This window comes from Microcaecilia unicolor, chromosome 2 (genome assembly GCF_901765095.1).
Source record: "Microcaecilia unicolor chromosome 2, aMicUni1.1, whole genome shotgun sequence".
Lineage (NCBI taxonomy): Eukaryota > Metazoa > Chordata > Amphibia > Gymnophiona > Siphonopidae > Microcaecilia > Microcaecilia unicolor.
Window position 1 is genome coordinate 91,797,429 of NC_044032.1, and position 21,638 is coordinate 91,819,066.

The 21,638-nt window shown below is 39.7% G+C and overlaps 1 protein-coding gene across 2 annotated transcripts in view; it reads right to left on the reverse strand.

Moving 5' to 3' along the window:
• Positions 1–1,074: 1,074 nt before the first annotated feature.
• The window catches only part of ARL15 (ADP ribosylation factor like GTPase 15), a 723,318-nt gene continuing 702,754 nt past the window's right edge, over positions 1,075–21,638 (reverse strand). For both annotated transcript variants that reach the window (XM_030193124.1, XM_030193123.1), the window contains one exon: positions 1,075–3,483. In XM_030193124.1, coding sequence (XP_030048984.1) covers positions 3,331–3,483 — 153 coding nt within the window. In that variant the 3' untranslated portion in view covers positions 1,075–3,330. The remainder of the gene's footprint in view (positions 3,484–21,638) is intronic.

Below are 21,638 nucleotides of genomic sequence, written 5' to 3' on the forward strand. Positions count from 1 at the left end.
GGTGTGAAAAGGGGTCAAACGGGGTGTGGAAAAGGGTCTTGAATTGTGAGACAATTTAATGAAGCTTTCTAGAGAAAGTGAGGCTGTTATTAGTAGTATAACAATGTACTACTGTAATTTTAGTGATACGGTAGTAGTCAGCAGTTAACAGTGACATATTTAGCTGTGGGTAGCCACTAGTGGACATGTGGTTTATGAAGGGGGGTATGATGGTTTCATTGATCAATTAAAGAGGTGTGGGAATCAAAAAAGGTTACGAACCTCTGAATTAAGTCATGTTTAATAAGCTGCCCACATTATATGTTTTGCAATTTCCTATCAAAATTTTCATACACTAGTTTCTCACATACAGTGCATGGCTGCTGAATATAAAGTGTGAAAACATTGTGTAAAAACATAATATTAAACCAGTATTCCTTATGTATTAATGTTTGGAATTGGTTCTAGAATTAAAGAATTGACTAGTTTCCTACTAGTTTCACATATATGTTTTATAAGATTCCTCTGCCACTGTTTATTTTCATCTAGGCAGCCGGTGGCAAAATGTTTTTGCAGATCTACTTATATGGGTCCATGGGCAAGTTATCATGAACGGTACAAGAGTGCATCCCGAATTGGGGGTTTACCAGTCTCATCACATGAAAGGCATTAAAGAGACCTACTGTAATAAGACACTACTAGATAATGAACTCAGCAGGAAAAGCACACTGCACAGTCATTTTGTAGGATTACAAAGAAAATATTAGGCTCAAGTGAAAGCACAACTGAAAGGCAAACTGGATAATTAATTGAATAGCGTACTGAAATGATAGGAGCGGCTTAGTGGTTAGAGCACCTGTCTTAACATCCAGAGGTGGGCGGTTCAAATCCCATTGCTGCTCCTTGTGATGTGGGTAAGTCGCTTAAACATCTATTGTCTCAGGTACAAACTTTTAGATTGTAAGCCCTCCAGGGACAAGGAAATACCCAGTGTATCTGGAATGTATCTCACCTTGAGCTACTGCTGAAAAGGTGTGAGCAAAATCCAAATAAATAAATAAATAAATGCTAATAGTGAAAACGTAAGTCAGCTGAGACAGTTCAACTTAGCATTTATTTTCAGTCGTAGATTATGGAAATCATGTAGAATCACAAACAGCGGAAGCTCCTCTGGTTTGGCAGCTGCACACAAGAATCAGTCAGCTATTTAGTACTGGTGATGTATTATCAGTAAAAAGTCAACGCAATATGTTAGTTAACTATCAACCAATATTCTTTGAAATATTTTAAAGGTATAAAGTTTTGTAATATAAATGAATTGCCATTACAAAAAGGCAAGTGTATCAGCTAGTAGGATACAAAAAGAAATCTGTAACCTCTATAAATACAACATAATACACTAGGATACTGACATAATACAGATCATTTGATATAGTTTCCAAATATATAACCTAAGACACCTGCGGCACCTTTCACAGCAAGAAAAGGACATTAATAAACACCAGAAAGAACTACTGAATAATACTTTACCAAGTCTGGAATTGAAAGTAAAAAAATATACAGTGATATCAGAAAAGGCAGCAAGTTGTCTAAGGACTGGTAGACAAACAAGGAAGCTTGTTGACAGTTATAAAGCATTAGGCGTCAGACAGAAGCTTGTCAAAAACAGCTGTTGTTGGGTACTGATTGATAGTGTTTTTGTTCTGACTGCTGTAACACTGCAGACAGCAATAGGTCTCAGAAGAGACCCAAAGCAGGCATATACACACACATGAAATGCACCCAAGAAAGTTATTTAACAGATGGCTAAGCAATACTAAACCACAGTCTCTTAAAAAAAAATAAGATAATATTCCACGTGTAATGAACTTGCATGGAAAATAATTCCTAATAATTAGATCTCTCTCATCTAGATGATAAACCTGCAGAAATAAAAACAGCATTTGAGATATTTGTAATACACATAAAAACCATGTGCTGTTCAGTTTGTATTTATTTAAAAGTTCAGGAAAACTTCACATTAAAAAAAAGTGTCGTGAGTTACTATGAACTTCTTTATACCTTCCTTAAAATGTAAAAGTGTTCAAATATTAAAGATGGTGAAGGGTTTACTAAAATGTACTGATAATATACTACAGTCTTATTAGTATGATGATCTAGAAGATCCCTTATTTAAAACGTTATCATTAGAAGTCATGCTATTACAGCACGCATCCAAAGTTATGCTTACATTTGCTGCTTTTTAAAATTACATTTTATAAAATTGCCATTTTACCGTAGAAACCAATACTTTCAAATATAAATGTGTATTCTAGGATGGCAGACATTTTTGTTTGCAAAATATTCTTTGTATTAAAAATCCCAAACCAAACTAATCTAGCCAATACAGCTACATACATTTGATTAATATATTAAATTAATGGTTGTGTCTGTTGAAGTGAAAACACTTCAGCAGTAATTAGTCCTGGTTGTGCCGGGAGTGCTTTTTACTTCTGGCAAACATCAAACTTGCTATGGGACTAGATCAGCTCTCGTCCAGAAAAGATACAGAAGCATCAGAGTGTTTTTCATACGTCTTCCCGCTTTAAAATCAAAGGTCTTTGCTGTGACATGAATTAGGCACCAAGAAAATGGCTAATTTACCTGCTACCTTTGGTTTCACCAACATTTTTGTCACACTTCAAACAACTGGGGCCATGTAAAGTGGTTCCCAATTGGAAGACTGAGACAGGAGAAAACAAAAGCAGCAAGCCGACTAGACACTTTCTGCGATCATAGCAAATGGAACTATTTTAGGAAACAAAGCGCTACCCCAGCGATTTCTCATGTTTATTAAGGACGTTTCTACTATATGCAGCAAATTTGAGTTTTTGATGTAAAAAAGATGCACTACTCTCTGTACGCAATTTCATGAAACACAACTTCTGTTCAATTTTAACACTAGTGTTTTCAAAGACCATGTTCTCCAGATAATTCATTTTGGGGAGAAAGGGGAGAGCACAGAGTATAGTATACTAAACGGTGTTAATTGTTTTTCTAAATATTTAGTCATGATATGATATAATTCTATAGGCAACTAAACTGTTCCAGAATTTCACTTTCACACAGAGGAAATTTCAATAAAAATACAGAAAAGTAACAATATACAATTAATCTGATCAGTGGTAGACAAAAAACAACTCCCTATTTCAGAAGTGTAAACTTAGCTTTAATGCAAATGATCATGTACTTGATTTGGAAACATTTTTTTTTTAATCTGACCATTTGGATTAAATTGAATAGGTGAAGCTTCTAGCAGCCTGGGCAGACATGAATAAAATAACTGAGAACTGGAGTTCTTCCCTGTCCTCTTCACATTCTCATGGGCTCAAGATCTTTCTCTTCCAACAAACTTATCAGCATTGTGAAGCTGTCTTTTACTGCTTCTGTATCATCCAAGGAACTGGGCTGAAGAATCCAATGCTTTCCGCGTGCCAATGGTTCGAGTTCAAAATATTTTTTGATCTGAAAGGAAAGAATATAAGCATGTAATCTGATCACTTTTACACATGTGTGTTTTTGGATTGGGCGTTTTTGGCAACAAGAATGTCTGTAACAACCACCTTTAAAATTAAACCCACAATCATCATTGTAATGTAGATTACAGGAGAGTTTATTGGTGAGGCAGATGACCAGCTTGTATGCTATCAGGTTTGATAAATTATTTTATATATTCAAGGCACAGGCTATAAACATTGAGGCAAATCATTAGATATCTAGTTAGGTGCCACAAAAATAATTTACATACAACAATCAGGTCTAAATACTGGCATTATTCATTTATCGCAGCTGTGATCAATTATATTGTATATTTTGCAGAAACAGCCACCCATACAATTAACTTTATCAGTTACCCTACTGTTCTTGCATCAGAGGTATAGAAAACTGAAAACAAAGTAAAACTATCAAAAGTGAAACAAAATGTTGCTTTCAAGGTGCAGGATGATAAAAGACATTCTGAATAAGTCTAATTATGTTCAACATAAAACTGTTAAATAAAAATATACTGGACTAGCCCCATGGCTCAGGCCACAGCACTGAGACACAGAAGATCTGAATTTGGCTACTCCATCAGTTGGGTTCAGTAAGGGTTGGGGATGCTATAAAAATGATGCACTCTGACCCACAGAAGAAAGGAAGACAGTTGCCCCTACTGGCTAATGAGTGGTGCTAAGGGTGCACTTTAATGATGGCTACTCTCTAGCCTTTGGATAGGCAAGAATACTCTCAGCCACGCCGACATACCACCTGCAAAGAGTAAGTAGACTCAGCTGGGAAGAACAAATAGAAGAAAGAAAGCATGGAACAATTAGTGTTAGTTTAATGCAAGTTCACTGATATTTGGTATTAACATGGGATTATAGATGCACTGAATCTTGTTTTTACTATACTACGTTTAGTCAAAACACCTGGTGCATAGGTCTAGACAGTTTACAATGCTAAAAGCAAAACTCGGAGCTAGAAAGGAATGCCACTGCATGGACAGAACAGAACGTCATTCTTTGACAGAGAGAAAAGTCAGGCAACACACACAAACCGTAGAGTACAAGCAGGCAACAAAGCTGCAAACCATCAACTAGGGGCAGAAGAGTTAAATGCTAAACCAAAGAAATAAATTTTAAGAAGGGATTTACGTTTTCTGAAAGATTGTTCAGAAGGTACTATTAAAGTTATTGAAAGTAGACAAGGATGCATCATCTGGAGACCAAACTACAACCAACCAAGAGACCGAGGCAAAAATTGCAAAGGTCTAAGCAACAATGCTTCATACATTCAACTACTCTACAACCTCACTATAAAATGATTGCAGAGTATTACTAACTATGGAACCAAACATTTAAGAAGATCTGCCTTCCCTCTGGGCTTATATACTATTGAAATAGGGCTGGCATGTGCTGTTGGGTAGCAAAGGCAGAAATCTGAAAGAGGTGGCAAAAAATGCAAGGCAAACTTTAACTGCTGTCAGTCCTCCATCTGTAGACCTCCATTACTACTTCCATCCTATTCACTTAACTCCGTTTTACTCCTCTGGGCATCCTTGAGTCTAGCTGCTGCTGGTGGTTGACCTACGAATGCAGTGACTGTGAGCAATCAGGTGCTTACAGTCCTTGTTGCAGTCCCACTGTTCTTACCCTCTCATATCCACCTTATTTTAAGGGGAGCACAGCCAGAAGAGGAAAAAGCCAGATCATCACACAAGTAATTGTAAACAAGTGATAGCACTCACAATCCTTGCATTTATAGGCATGGCTGCTGTCTGCAACCATGTCCAGAAACCTCCAATGCCATAGAGGATCTAAACAGACTTAAGGAAAGCAACAAGGAATGGGTCTTCCCATATTAGATCTGCTGAGTACTCCCAAGAGATTTGAATTGGCCACTGTCAGTCAAGATGTTCAGGTCAATGGAAGATTGCTCTGACCCAGCCTTGCACTTTTTATGCTCTCCTGATGGAAGCCCAGATGATTATAGCAGGGCCTGTTTGATTTCACCTACACCTGTAAAACTGTTTTCTAGAGTCAGTGAAAGTTATTTCAAAGAAAGCTATTTTAACTGTACTGTATTGTTTCTTCAATATGACTTATCCAAACTTGGCCACTTTTCAGAATTTGGATCAACAAATTAAATTTGAAGCACTACCAATGGAAACTTGTTCTAAACGATTCTGCCATCAAATCAGAGCAAAAACAAATTATTAGAATTTTATTTTATTTTTTTGTTACATTTGTACCCCGCGCTTTCCCGCTCATGGCAGGCTCAATGTGGCTTACATGGGGCAATGGAGGGTTAAGTGACTTGCCCAGAGTCACAAGGAGCTGTCTGTGCCTGAAGTGGGAATCAAACTCAGTTCCTCAGTTCCCCAGGACCAAAGTCCACCACCCTAACCACTTCTTACCTTTTTTGTTTTCATGAAGCAAACAAAAATTTGAATTTCATAAAAGCTTCACTTTCTTAGAGACTCTCATCGCAAGATAAAACTAAGTAAATTTTGGCGTTTCTCCTAGCCCTTATTTGAAATCTCTATTAGTATCATTTTTACACATCTAAAATACAGTAACACAAGTGGAGGGGCATTTTCAATATGACATCTACATCCACATTTGGACATTTTGTGAAAAACGTCCCAAAATTCAGTAGCGAACATGGCCATTTTCAAACCAGAAAAACGTCCAACTGCTTGTTTCAAAAATGGCCATTTGATAGACCTTTTTGTGATCAGTGTACCTATCTTTTAGGACCATTTTAGATAAAAAAAAATCCAAGAGAAAGACGCACAAAAACAAGCCACTGGCCACAGAGACATCACAGCAGAGCAGCGGGGCACCCTAGGGGGCACTGCAGTGGACTTCAAACAAAGGGTCCCAGGTACACATCTCACTATTACCCCCTTATATTGTATGGTGAGCCCTGCAAAACCCACCAAAAACGTACTGTACCCAATAGTACACCACTACAATAGTCCTTATGTCTGCAGCTGTCACCGATATATAGGTACATTAGGTTTTTGGTGGGTTTTGGAGGATTCAAATTTTCCATCACAAGTGTACCAGTTAGAATGGGAAATGAGCCTGGGTCCCCTTCTCTACAGTGCACTGCACCAATCACTAGGCTACTCCAGGGACCTGCTTGTTATTCTAATAGGACTGGCCATAACATCTGAAGCTGTCAGAGGCTGGGGGAGTAAAGGGGTTATGCCTTAATCCCTCCAGTGGTCATTTAGGACACCTTTTTTGTGACTGAAACAAGTCTAGCCAAAAAGTCTTAATTCTGGCCCTAAACATTTTCATTTAGTTTAATTATTGCAGAAAAATATCTATCATTTGGTGCCGCCCATGCCCTGCTCAACACATGCCCCCTTTAAATTTGGATGAATTGTGAGCAAAACATCTAAATTGGGGTGTCTAAAATTGCAACTTGGATGATTTTGAGAGAAAAACTTCCTTCTGCCACCTTATTTTTTTTTAATTTTTAAATGAGCCCCATAGCACAAGACAGCCCATACAGATTGTGAAGAAACGGTACGTTTTAAACCTGTAAAATGTATTGGACATTTTCCTGCCTTAATTATGTCCTGAAGTGTATTTCTCCTATTTGGCCAGCAGGTGGTGTTTCTTTGCTGTAAAGCTGTTACAGAGAACTGAATGTTCTTTTCTTTAGTTTAATATAAATAGGAAGAAGCAGTATACTTTTGAATGTGTTGTCTGGGCTCTGATTGACCCAGGAGCTCATTTCCTTTAGAGTGCACTGGTTTTGCCTCCAGTCTTAGCAAGGGAGAAAAGAGAGACAGATCTCTTTGCTGTGGCTCGATGAATTATATGTCCTGATCTTCCCAGGTGCTTTTTAGAAAGTAAACAGATCTTTAGTTAGTGTTATAATTGATCCATATTTCAGTTACCTGTTATTGTTTGCTGATTGCACATTTTTTGTTCATTGTTCAATATATTTTAAGACAATAAACAATTGTTTATTGCCTCTGCCTGTCTGGACTGAAAGAATCCTGGTGGTTTGTGTGTTGGGTCTGTGAGTGCTTTCTGGGAACTGTGGGACCACTGGGAGTGTGGCCCCAGTAACCTAGAAATCTCTGGGGATAATTTGAGAGCGGAAGACTCACCTAGAGGCAGTTGTGACCCAGTCGATGGGAGGAGGGTGCTAGTGTAGAGCACAAGCAGCAGGTGCAGGTGGACCTAAGCTGTGCTGGGGGCACAGCTTAGGTCCACCTTAGACCCATCCAGTTTGTCTGATCCACCAATTGGTGCCGGTTAAGCTGCACAAGCCTGGAGCGTTAAGTCCTACCTGCCTAATTTGATTCTTGCAGTGCTCGGTAGTGGAGTTAGTCTGCGGGAGCTGGGAGGACCTACTTTGACAGGGTAGTTTAGCAGCTCATCGCTGACTGCATCACAGCTGCTTTGTCTGCACTCTGCAGCTGCTCTCACTGGTGCCTGCTGCCCTGCCCCCTCCACACCCTCCCCCCCCCCCACGGCGTGAATGTGACTCGTCGGGCCCGGTCTCTTCCAACTGGGCCTGTGTACCACTGCCAGCACTGAGCTCCTCCTAGGACCCGTCCCAAATCTCGGTCGGATCCTAGGAGGAGCTCAGTACTGGCAGTGGAACACAGGCACAGTCGGAAGAGACCGGGCCCAACGAGCCGCATTCACGCTGCGGGGGGAGGGGGCGCATGGAGGACAGGGCAGTAGGCATCGGTGAGAGTAGCACGATGCTGTGTCACTTCAGCCTCAGACGGGCCTCAGCACTCCCCTACTGTCACAAACAGGGCCAGTTGCAGGATCCAGCGCAGTCTGCAGTGCTCTGCTCCATGGGCACACTGACTGCATAATGTGCATAACTGCAGTCTTTTGAGAAACAACAACATTCAAATCCAGGTAAAAGTAAATGTTTTAATTTTTATTATGTGTAATGCTGGACTGCTGGTGGGTTTCAGGGTGGAGATAGGCTCAATGCCCAGGTTAAAATAAAATTTTAAAAAAGGTTGTAGATTTCATGTTGATGTGGATGGTCTCTTTTTTAATTTTAACCTGGGCACTGCAGAGCCTATCCCCACCTAGAAACCCACCAACATTAAATACAAAAATGTTAAAAAAATTATTTTAACCTGGGCCTGGGTACTGCAGAGCCCAGGATTAAAAAAAAAATGTTTTGTATTAATGTAGGTGGATTTCTGGGTGGCGGTGGGCTCTGCCATGCGCAGGACATTAAATTTACAAAATGTTTTATATTTAATGCTAGTGTGCTTTAAGGTGGGGTGGGGTGAGATTAGGAAGGGCAGGGGAGATGCAAGATGGGGGATGGGTAGGGCTTAGGACAGGGCTGATGTTGGGCTACAGGGAGGGGTGGGGGTAGGGTAGGGCTAATGCCTAGCTACAAGATGGATGCTGGAGATCTTGTCATATGTTGAGGTGTTTGCCATTATAGTAGACTTATGTCTGGTCAAGTTTAAAATACGGGATAATGTAACTATATAAAAATATTGTTTTTTTTTCTATTAAGTAATGTATGTGGTTTATGTTGATGCAGGGCAGCTGTTGGACAGACTACTTAGAAATTCGTGATCAAATGCATTCTAAGGCATTATTTTGCAGTATTCCAAGAAACACTACTCATACTTATATACATACTGCCCACCCATATTAGCTCTGGGCCCACCCAAAATGTCAGGTCTGGCTACGCCACTGGCTGGGGGTAGACCCTCTAATTTGTCAAGAGGTAACCCCAGGCGGGAGGCTAGGCATTTCGTGACACAGATCAACTCCCCAATATTGTCTATTTGGTTGTTCCTGCCTACGAAGGAATTACTAAGGATATCCTCCCAGCTCAACTACCAGAAAAATTTCACTCCTTATCCAAATTAGTTTTGTCATCTTCATTTGATTCCATGCTGTGATGAAGATATGAGTTCCCAAAATTAAACCAACATTCATGCCTTCTTCTGCTTTGTCTCCTAATTTTTATTTTATTTTTGTTTTTTGTTACATTTGTACCCTGCGCTTTCCCATTCATGGCAGGCTCAATGCGGCTTACATATTGTATACAAGTACTTATTTGTACCTGGGGCAATGGAGGGTTAAGTGACTTGCCCAGAGTCACAAGGAGCTGCCTGTGCCTGAAGTGGGAATCGAACTCAGTTCCCCAGGACCAAAGTCCACCACCCTAACCACTAGGCCACTCCTCCACTCTTTACTCTGTTCTAACCATTGCCCTTCTATATTTGTTCCAAGTATGCTTAAAGACTGTCATGATATTGGTTTCTACCACCTTTGCTGGTAGGTTGATTCTAGTAGAAATATAGCACATATAACTGAAATGGCCTTTCTTCTCCCCCCCCCCCCCCCCAAAGAAATAGAGGAAATATTTAGAAAAAAAAGTATAATCTTATTCTTAGAAGAAAATGAAAAGAGGACACTAAGGAATAAGAAGACAGGGAGAAATATATAAATGAGAAAGTTTGCAGTTTAAGGATAATGAGTGTCACTGCTTCTTTAAATGAGATTCCAAGATTCAGTCCCTTTTGATATCTGGGTCTTCAAAAATACTATTTTTACAACTATTTGTCAGGTCAAACAGTTTTACGCTGTGTGGATATCAAATTTTAATCATAAGCTAATATTGCTATTGTTAACATACCAGTAGGTATCTGTTGCCCAAACAAAGTTTAGTTTGTACATTTTTTTTGTCTAAGATTATTTTTGTAAGAAATATTAGCTTTCCACATGATTACCAAAAGAGCCACAAAAATGCAAGAAACACTCTGATGCCTAAATGTGCAGTATGCGACTGGCTGGGGAATGTTGAAGACAAGTGAGAAACTATTATATTCAAAGTAACAATTAAAAATTAGAGGACTGTGATATCTGTGTGAGCCAATGTAAACATGATCCTTGCAACGCAGTCACGTGACAAGAATTTCTCGGCACGCACTAGTAAATGTCAATATTGTAAATCAGAGTAAGTACTTCATAGTGATAAACAATCTTGTAGCTCTTTTCTGTAGTTTGTCAAAAATAGACTTAATAGCTCATGGGCTTCAATTGTAACAACAGTTTTACAGCAAGTTAGTTGTAAAATTAGCCAATATCTAAAAAGCAGAAGGGAGCATGATGAAAATCTCAAACTGTCAGAATTAACAATGCTATCATATCTTCAAGTCAGTGTAGATACATTTTTAAGACCATCATATATCTACATTCATTAGCTTTATGCGTTTAATATATTCCACAAGTGCAAACAAAACCATTAACTCAGTGCATCCAATTTGGTAGGACTGGAATAATGGTAGATGGAACTGGGAGAGGAAAGAATGCAGTCAATGGCCAGTTTGCATACTAGCAGCTGTAGCTTTTGTGTTCTAAATATGGGAAGAAAGGAAGAGGAAGCTGTACAACATCATAATGCAACACAAGCTTTCAGTGCAGTCACTTGATAAAGAAACCTTGCTGGTGTTAAGCTGACAAATATGGCTGAGTAACCTGAAACTCTCAGACTTCTGAGCTACTAATGTCTGGCACACATTGCTCACTGGTAACACACTGCTGTCTGCTCAATTGACAAGTTTGCATTGTATGGTGTTACTTACTCAGAATGCTTCCAGTAGAGATGTGTACTTAAAATAGCTAGTAAACAAAACTTGCCTTTGAAAAATAATTTAACTGGTTTCACTCTCAATAAACTACAGTTTTCTGTTTATTATGGGGAAAATGATGGCACATTTTACTAGGCTAAAAAGGTTTTAGTATGAAAAGAGAAGACAAAAAAGCATAATTTATATGCTAAGCTAATTCATAGACAAATAAAAACTGCTGTGTGTTTAAAGCCATTGTGATTTATAATTTAATTGCACATTGGACACCTAGAAAGCTATAAAGCAGGATACAAGAAAGTAGAAACTTGAAATGACTTCTAATGTTTTTCATCTGAAAAATATCTTGTATAAAAATGGAGTTAAATTGCACACTATGTCCTTCAGAAACTTCTGATGCATGCATATATTATAGTGTGTATCACCCAGAGTGCGATAGCACCAGCAGGGCAATAGCCAGGGGCAGACAGTGTGAAAGCACAAATGCTGGAATTAATTAGTGTTGTCAATTTGTGCCTTAACCAACCATGTATTGCTACATAGTAGTTGGACTACAGATCCGAATCATGTACTAAGTCTGTTGAAGCACATCTTGATGAATTATGAAAAACCAAATTGTTGACTGGCTTAGAAAGGTATGAGGGAGTATCTTAATGAAGACATTAACCTTCACAAGTTTTAAACTGTGTAATAAAACGTGGTCACCTTCCCTGAATTATACTTAAAGCAAATATTTGGAAAACACAGAAATTTTGGTGAGCTTGTCCCACTTCCCTTTCAAGAACATTTATTTATTTATTTGTTGCATTTGTATCCCACATTTTCCCACCTATTTGCAGGCTCAAAGTGGCTTACAATTTTACATGGAAAACTTGCCTTGGTACATGAACTGAATGCAAAGATCATCTTCAAGTATTGCCTTCTTGTTACTGAGGGGTCCTTTTACTAAGCTGTGGCAAAACGCGGCCTGCGGTAGTGTGTGTGTGTTCTTGGCGCACGCTGGGTCATTTTTTCCTGTGACTAGGAGAAAGGGCTTTTTTTTTCAATGGGCCGGGAAAAAGGCCTGTGGTAAAGCTGAAACCAGCGTGTGCCTATTTACAGGCAGAGTCCTTAACGCCACCCATTGATCTAGCGTAAGGGCTTATGTGCTACACGCATGGTGACTGGTCAGCATGCACCAACTGCAGATTAATGCCGGAAATGCAACGTATGGTAGGAAATAATCTGTCCTGGCAATATGGGTGCATGCCAAATCCAAAATTACCGCATGGGGGGTGCGCTAGCCTGGCGATAGTCTCGTTTTGGCACGTGCATAGCACCTACCATGGCTTTGTAACAGGGCCCCCGAGAGAGTAATACTGATCTAAATTTCAGATCTCATTACAGGAAGGCTCTTAATATCACATGATCTGCTTACAAGATAAGCATGTTATGAAAGTTTTGTTTTTTCACATTGCTTACCTGCTGTACAACACCTATTGTGGATTTTTCTTTCCATTGTAGCAGTCAAAATGTTTTAAAACAATTAAACTTGTAACATTATGATTACCAATATACACGTTCATCCAACAGCAGAGCAGAGGATGCCCTTGAAGTAGATACATACATATATCTTTGAATTGATACTGGATTACAACACATGTTCCATTTCAAATGGGAGAGCAGCTGAATGAGTTCTGAAAATTTCACTGACCTCCAAGGCTTTAATACTCTGATTGTGTGCTTAGGATAGGCAGTATGGGGTGGGGATCAGGTTTCTTTTTCATGCAGCAGCTGTGGTAACTGCCTGCCTATAGTGCAGGTGCATTTAACCCCTCCTCTAAAGGAGGGGTTAAACGCACCCACACTTTTGAAACCCATGAGAATTAGTGAGCAATAAAGTACTGTATGCTACCTCAATGTGCAGTCTATAACCTCTGTCCATAATCTATCTAGTTTCCACCCTATAACATAGCATGCAGGCGGTACATTAGTACATGTGAAGTGACATACCTGTGCAGTAACAGTTATACGGATGGGGTGGGAGAAGTGTTCAGAGACAGGAGATGCCGGAGCATGGAAGGGGAGAGGGTGAAAGAGAGGGCTAGTCCTGGACCTGAGGATGAAGGGGCAAGAGGGATGTCAGATACATGGGGGGGGGGGGGGGGGGCAGTACTGGGCCCCTTACTGCCCTGTGCTCTCGGGCACTGCAAGGTTTGCTCAAATTGTCAGTCCGCCCCGGCAGGTGTTAATTTTGTATTTTCTATGTGTGAATGCTTTTATGTATGTTTTAAATATAATCTGCCTAGGTATAAGTGGGCTATAAATGTGATAAACTATATACATAATAATGAATGAAATAATGAAGAACAGGGATGAAAAAATATTGATACAATGTGGGCACAGGCCATATTTCTAAGAGCGAGGATGAAAAAAATTAAATACTATTGAACCTTTATTTTGCAAATGTAAACTTGTTCTCTGTTTGTTTTATATGAAAATAAGATTATCTCTGCTGAATCAGAACAAGGTCCTTTGAGCCCATAATTCTCTCTATGACAGTGGCCAGGCCAAGTAGCCACTATCATTTTTACTGAAGTGCATAACGTTTTGCACTTACTGTGTGGTAAATGCAAAGCCTGTGTGGAAACTGTTGGGGACGTTCCCAGATTCTTCCCATACAAAGGGCATTTCTATAAAGAGAAACAGCTATTTGTAGCCTATTCTGTAACAAAAAGTAAATGCCACCTACTTACACCAACCATGCTGATGCGTAGACTGCACAAGGCCATGTGGAGATTATAAAATTTTATAATCTATGCACATATGTGCCATGACCATGTAAACATTAACCCACAAAGTATGTGTCATCACATCTAGGTGCATATAGTATACCCCTTAGCTGGAAACTGCTCATTTACACAAAAATATGTTCATGTAGGCTCATAAATCATGAGAACACCAGCATTTACACACATTCTTGCCAGCTAAAACTAGGCAGCATCTTATAGAATTTTCCCCTCACTGTTACATCACAGAAAAAAACTGCTGCGCAGTGAATACAGCTGCAGATTTAGAAGGCAGTAAGTATATATTCAGTCTATGCTTGTTTTTTTCACTCATTACGTGCCCCATGACACCACATGAATTAGTGGGCCTTTTACAAAGACACGCTAGCATTTTTAGCTCTCACTAAGCATTCACTAAACACTAGAGACGCCCATATATTCCTATGGGCGTCTCTAGCGTTTAGTGCATGATAAAAACGCTACCGTGCTTTTGTAAAAGACCCCTTAGTGCATAAGACTAGTGTGGTGTGATAACTGTTATGGTAGAATTCAAGTGTTAACTACTTAGTGCATGATAGTAAAAAGGCCTCAAAGGGTTCTTATAGCACATTTCCAGCAACAAGCGAAGGCTTTCCAAAGTCTGCTTGGTTAATATATTTTTAGGGACTTTTCCTGTAGGAACTTATCCAAACCTCTTTTGAACCCCACTATGTTAATTGCCTTGACCATGTCTTCCAGCAACAGAGTCCATACTCTAATTATGTGGTGTGAAAAAATACTTTTTATGATTTGTTTTCAATCTGCTAGTTGTTAGTTTCATGGATGCCCTCTGGTTTTAGCGTTGTTTCAAAGGTTAAACAACTGCCACCTATTTGTTATTTTAACTGCTCGTTTTAGTCATACTTTTATTGGGAGAAGGGGAGAGGATGTTGATTTTGGGGTTTTTTGTTTTGCCCTCCACCTTCCTTCCCGGGACCCTAGAGCTGCAGACTGCTTTGGTCTTCTAACCCCTACAGGTCATAGCAGTGGCAGATGTCCTCTCAGGCCACAGCGGTTCATCTTGCACTGTGCTGCATACTGCAGAGCAAGTGTCAACCTTTAAAGTTTTGTTACCTCGATGGCCAGTATTTTTCTGCTCCTGATGAAGAGATGGAGGACATAAGGGGGGGGGGGGGGGAGACAAGGTGTGAGGGAGAATAAAAGGAGGAATGGATATATGAATGATTTACAGAGGGCAAAAGAAAAGATGTTTTTATTCAAAACAAAAAGACTGAATGAAAACAAAGTGATGTAGAACAGAAGAGAAGAGAAAACCAAGCAAGAAAGGGACAAAGAAAGAAGTTATTTGTGTGTAAGAAGGTATTCTCTGTGGACAGCCGGATTCAATTCCTCAAAAGTCAGTTGCATTGTTTAATGGACCCTGGTATGGAAACCTCTCTGCTTTTAAATAACTTATTTAGGAGGCAACTGTTTGGGGGGTGGGGCAGTTTAATTTCTGGGTTCGGTTTCTGTTCAAACCAAGTTGTCAATTTCGGTCGCAAATTTGGCTTTGGTTGGGATCTACTCACTACTGTGGACTTCTGGTTCAGGGAAAAATGTTGATAGAAAGGAATTTGGATAAGTGTGCAGAATCACCCTATGTTGAAAATCTTTGTATAATGTGGATCAGTCACTAAGGCTTGCAGCTCACTGACTCTATGCATGTTGAAGTGGTACTTTAGCTCATAGGAATGTAGTAGCTCAAAGGGCTTTCATCAGTTGGGTTAGAACAACACTATGGTCCCAAGGTGCACCCAGTGACTTAATGGAAGGTTTCAATAGACGCAATCTTGGCATAAACTGAACTAAAGGCTGTAAAGAGATAGGCTTACCTTCTACATAGTGGTGATAAGTTGCAACCGCATTAAGGTGAACCCTAATAGAGTTACATAAGTACATAAGTGTTACCATACAGGGACAGACTGATGGTTCGTCAAGCCCAGTATCCTGTTTCCAACCGTGGCCAATCCAGGTCACAAGTACTTGGCAAGATCCCAAAACTGTACAATACATTTTATGCTGCTTATCCCACATTCTCTGGCAACGAATTCCAGAGTTTAATTACATGTTGAGTGAAGAAATATTTTCTCTGATTCATTTTAAACCTGATTTGCAAAGATATAGAAGGATTCAAGTTGTTTTTGCAGAGGATAGGCAAAAGAAGGAAGGGCTTTACTATCACAACACAGTCAAACCTACTCTACTTAAAAACTAAGACCATTTAATGGGGTCTCTCCTAGAAGTCAAAAGGATTTGCAACTCACTATCAGGCAGATTCAAGCTGGCTATATTCGTTCTTTCAACATCTATGATGTGAGGGACAGGAACTGGAAGTTGGAATACATTTGTCCCTTATGACTAGGTAAACAGTGTTGGAGAATTCTCAAGTTTGATTTGTCTCCTTAAGCTTAACTCCTGAAGAAGAGAAAACCAAACTTATCCCGGGATCGCCGAAAGTCAAAGACGTCCACTTCTAGGGACGTCCAAATTTAAGGATTTGGATGTCTCTGACGATATTTTCGAAATGAAAGATGGAGGTCCATCTTTTTTCAAAAATATGGTTTTCCCCGCCCTTGGATTTGGACGTTTTGCAAAGACATCCAAATCTCAACTTGGACGTTTCTTTCGAAAATGCCCCTCTATATGACTGAAAAATCTCAACATGTCCCCATGTTGATGCCTGCTGACTCATTAAAATCTCCTGAACCACAGAAACAAAGTGATGACCCTTTCTGGCAGGAGAAATGTTTTTGTGAGTCATGTCTAGCGGCAATCATGAAAATTACTTCAGTACCTAGATAGACTGTTATGTGCACTGATCTTTGAGCCCCTTCCTGATATGGGCTCTTGAATATTTATCCAGACAGGGAATGTACTCCCAGATTGCACAGATATGTGGTTAACACTGCTAGACATTCTGTGGACACAGGTGGAGCTAGGATAAATAGCAGGATGTGATACTGACAGTGGTGGCTACCTATCAGAAATCTGAAATACATCTGATGATTGGGATGTATGCCTAATGTGGCTGGCTGCATGCTTCCTTGAAGTCCAGAGAACATAAAAGAACCTTCTTTTTGAATGAAGAGAATCAGGATAGAAGCCATCTTCAACTTCTTCTGGAAGACTGGAGGGTAGCCAATGTAACACCGATTTTTAAAAAAGGTTCCAGAGATCATCCAGGAAATCATAGACCGGTGAACCTGACGTTGGTGCCGGGAAAAATGGTAGCGACTATTACAAAGAACAAAATTACTGACCATATTCAAAAGCATGCATTAATGAGACAAAGCCAACATGGATTGAGTGAAGGGAAATCTTGCCTCATCAATCTATTACATTTCTTTGAAGGAGTGAACAAACGTGGATAAAGGTGAGCTGGTCAATATTGTATATCTGGATTTTCAAAAGGAATTTGACAAAGTATCTCATGAAAGACTCCAGAGGAAATTGGAAAGTCATAGGATAGGAGGTAGTGTCCTATTGTGGATTACAAACACCTTTCTCTTAATAGAATCCAAATCTAAAGGGTGAGCATCTGTTCCTACACATACAGTACCAAAGAGTGGGTTCTAGTACTTTTGACTCTTGAGAGCAGTTTTCAATCACCACAGAGTGGTAAGGAAACTGCTGCTTCCTGAATCCAGGATCCTTCTGGATTCTATAAATCAGGGCTTTCCAAACCTGTTCAAGGGATCCCCATCCATCATCAGTCTGGTTGTCAGGATATTCACAATGAATATGCATGAGACCAATTTGCATATACTAAGTCTCCATGTCTGCAAATTGATCTCATGCATATTTATTGTGAATATCCTGAAAACCACATTGGCTGTTGGGGTTCTGCCACTTCCTCCTGAGTCACTTCAGGTACATCAGTGGCTTGGTCTTGTGTCCTTGGAAGCTGTCACATCCCTCTTGACATTGAGGAGGATGAGTGGTACTCATCTGGGGGCACTTGGAAGATATGGTGACTGACAGCACCTTTGAGCTCTTGACACCATGTTCAGATCAGGCCCAATGCTGATGCTTGCTAGCCTTTGTTCCATGTACAACAGCAATAGCCTTGAATGTTGATAAAGAAAACTAGAGCTGTATCAAATTTTACTATTTGGCTAAATACAAATAATGAAAAATATTATTCAGCTGAATACTGAATACAAATAATAGGCACTGAGCTTTAACATAAATAATAAAAGAAGCAACATGAAATCAGAGATCAAGTGTTTATTTCAGTAGGATTTCGCACAATAGAGTCCCGGATTTTTCATATTTGAATTTAAATGACTATACAGCCGAATACGGATAATGTATTCGGGCCCCATTCAGGGCCGAATCACATCTAATATGAATATTTGGTATAGTCCTAGCAGAAATCACCGAATCCTCCTCTTTTAGGAGGATATTGGATGATGTCCAATCCTGATGACCTCTGACTCCTCAGTGTCAATGTATCCATCTAGTACAGTTCTTGGACCTTTGCAACAATGCCTCTGATGCTAAAAATAATGGATCAGACTCAGAAGTACTGAAGAGCCTCTCTCTCTGTTCTACACAGCCACTAATTCCTCTGTCATTTGACAGCACAGATTATAAAATTGAGGGTTCAGGATCAGGCTCCAGTCACTACAAGCACCAATTATCCACACCAGACATGTTTTTTTTTTGCCTACATTTTTTAAAGCCACTTGGGGGCATGTTTCTGGGCCATTATCACTGAAAAAGTAACCACAGGAAAAACAAATGGCTCAATTTTAACTAAAAGAATGGTCAACAAGCACCAAAAATGGGTGACTGAAGGCAAATGTAGAAAAATAAGAAAAAAATGGACACCCAAAGTATGAATAAAGTACATGTTTAAGTCATATTAAAGAAAAAAATGTGAAGCACAGTGGAATAATGTCTCATTGGCTCTGCAGAAAAACAGACTGATGAGGCCCGATGTGATGACACTGTGCAGGAAGTCATGCACATTGTGATAGGTCACTAAAAACTTCTAGAAACTAAGCTAAGGCGCTTTTTCCTGCGTTGGAACGACTTCATCCACTTCATCCTGCTTGTCATTAGAAAAAGTGAAATTAAGGACAGAATTATAAGAAGTTTAATATAAATATTAAGCTACTTTACGGCATTTTGAATAAACTGCTACTTTTTTTTTAATCACCACTGTAATGCAAAGTTGTTTTTCTCAGGCAGACATTGCTATGCAAACATCTCAGGCTCAAATATTTCCTTGCAACAGAACTCAAAGGTTTTTAGTGTCTCATGAACAGAAACAAGGTCATCTACTTCCATTTTTTCCTGTTTTACCTATTCATTTAACAAAGGCAGCTTGGAGGCTACTATATTCGCACATATAAAAAGCACCTCAGAAATACATAAATGTGCCGATTGTTTTGAACAATTTCTACTCAAAGCAAAAGGAAACTACATTTCATGTAGAAAAAAACAGACTATGGGCTCTGGTTTTCTAAGAAGGGTGAGAACAGGTCTTGGTCAGGGGGAAAGGTCCCAGTAGATGCAGAAAAATGAATTCCTGAAATATCAGATTCCTCCTGAGAAAAGAATTACTCTGTTTACTATTATAATTTGAGTAATGGTCAAGAAAAGCAGCTGAAAGCATGAGACCATTTCATATAATGCTTGTAACTGAACCAACAGTCTGAAATATAATACTGGGAGATATAATATTGACCCTATCTTAACAACTTATTAAAAATGCCTGCTTAAAATTGATAACTCATTTAGTCAAATTATGGTTTAGAACTTTTAAGCAGATTTGCTTTAATCAACAAATATGCAACCACTGATGCTTCAGCTTGGAGACTGAGAAAAGGAGATACAAACACAAGTATTCTGATCCAGGGTTTTCCAGGTGGGTCACACTTCCAGATTAGAATTACAATTTTAGAAATTTAGGGGATCTTTTACTAAGCCACGGTAGCGTTTTTAGCTCTTGGTAGAAATCAGATGGCGGTAAACACTGAGATGTCTCTGTGTTTACCGCCAGCTGATTCGTATCATGAGCTAAAAACATAAACCGTGGTTTAGTAAAAGACCCCCTCAATGCTATTGTAAACCAAAATGAAATTTCTCTCCTTGGCTGATACCTTAATTACTTTCTTCTCGTCGCTGATAACATTTCAAATCAGAAAACACAAATCTGAAATTTGACCCTCATTGTGTACCACAATCCTCCAGATTCCTGTTTCCCTGAAAATAAGACAGTGTCTTATATTAATTTTTGCTCCCAAAGATGCGCTAGGTCTTATTTTCAGGGGATGTCTTATTTTCGTGGAAACACGGTAACATGATTGGATTATTGCAGTTCTTTACTCCAAGGCTTACCTCAATATCAGCTGCAGAGGCTATAAGCTGTTCAAAATACCGTACTACAGTAAAATTGCAGCTTCTTAGAGAAAATGGCCACTGCAACTTTTAGCAGTAGCTTCCTAGAATTTCAGCAGCCTTTTTAATTTTACAGCAGCAGGACAAGAAGTCAGCATTAAGTAAATTAAGGGGAAGCCTTGATACGGTTTGGTGAAACATGAGTCGGCACAACAATCCCCCTACAACGAAAAAGGAGACTGAGCAATACAGCGCACAGAATCTACATTTACTTACCGTAAGATAAGTACAGCATTCTAAGTAAGCTTAGTCCTTAGGGTTCCTAATATCCCCTTCTCCCTCTTCCCCCCATGTACATTCTGTTGGGACACTCACCCAGTTTTAAAGATGTCAGGAGGCTGCCGAACGTCTGTGGGGAAGGGCAGCGGCGGCTTGACTTCAGCCTCTCCCTTCAATGTCCCGCCTTCGCGGAAACAGGAAACACCTCATCAGAGGAAGGCCGGGCACTGACGGGAGAGACTGGACTCGAGCTGCCGCTGCAACATAAAATAACAGCTGAGCTTTAAACGCAGGGCGGCGTGTCCGGAACGGAAGGTAATATGTCGGGGAGTTGAGGGCGGGCTCAGCCGGGGGGCGGGAGGCGGAAGATACAATTTGGAGCTAGGTCTTACTTTTGGGGGAGGCCTATTTATCAATTCAGCAAAACCTCTATTAGGTCTTATTTTCAGGGGATGTCTTATTTTCGGGGAAACAGGGTAGAGACTGGCTGGATCAGGGATTGCTATGGATCATTCAATACAGAATTAGTAGTTCAGACAGAGGATTATTAGTACAACTATATTAGATACAGCTTTCCAAAACCTCAGATGAAAAATAAAGTGGCAGGAAACATATTTTGAGGTTAATTGCTCCTGCCAGAAAAAAAAAAGCTTTTATATTACTGGCTCTCAGGCATGGGAGGGTCACATTTCCCTTGGCAATTTCTTCTCCTTCCCTGCCAGTATCCTTGTTTCTTTTCCATCAGACACTTAGCACTGAAATTTTAGGTTTGGCAGTATTCCCAGAAGGGCATAAAACATTTTTTTAATCCACCGTTCATTCTCAGTGCATGCCTCTCACTGCCTCCCCCTCTTTTATGTCTGCCTATTGGATGTCTCCGTTACAAGAAATCCTTGGCTACGCCTCTGGCAGACACATCTAGTAAAACATAACAAGGATTCACAGGCTGCAATGTTGAGATAGGGATGGGTCAATCCTTTTCAATTACCAAATAACTTTTCAACATATTACTGGTGTTCCAGTTTTGGATAAATATTCCAGATGTCATTTGTAATAAAATACTCCATCCTCTGAACTATTTGGTAGGGCAAAAC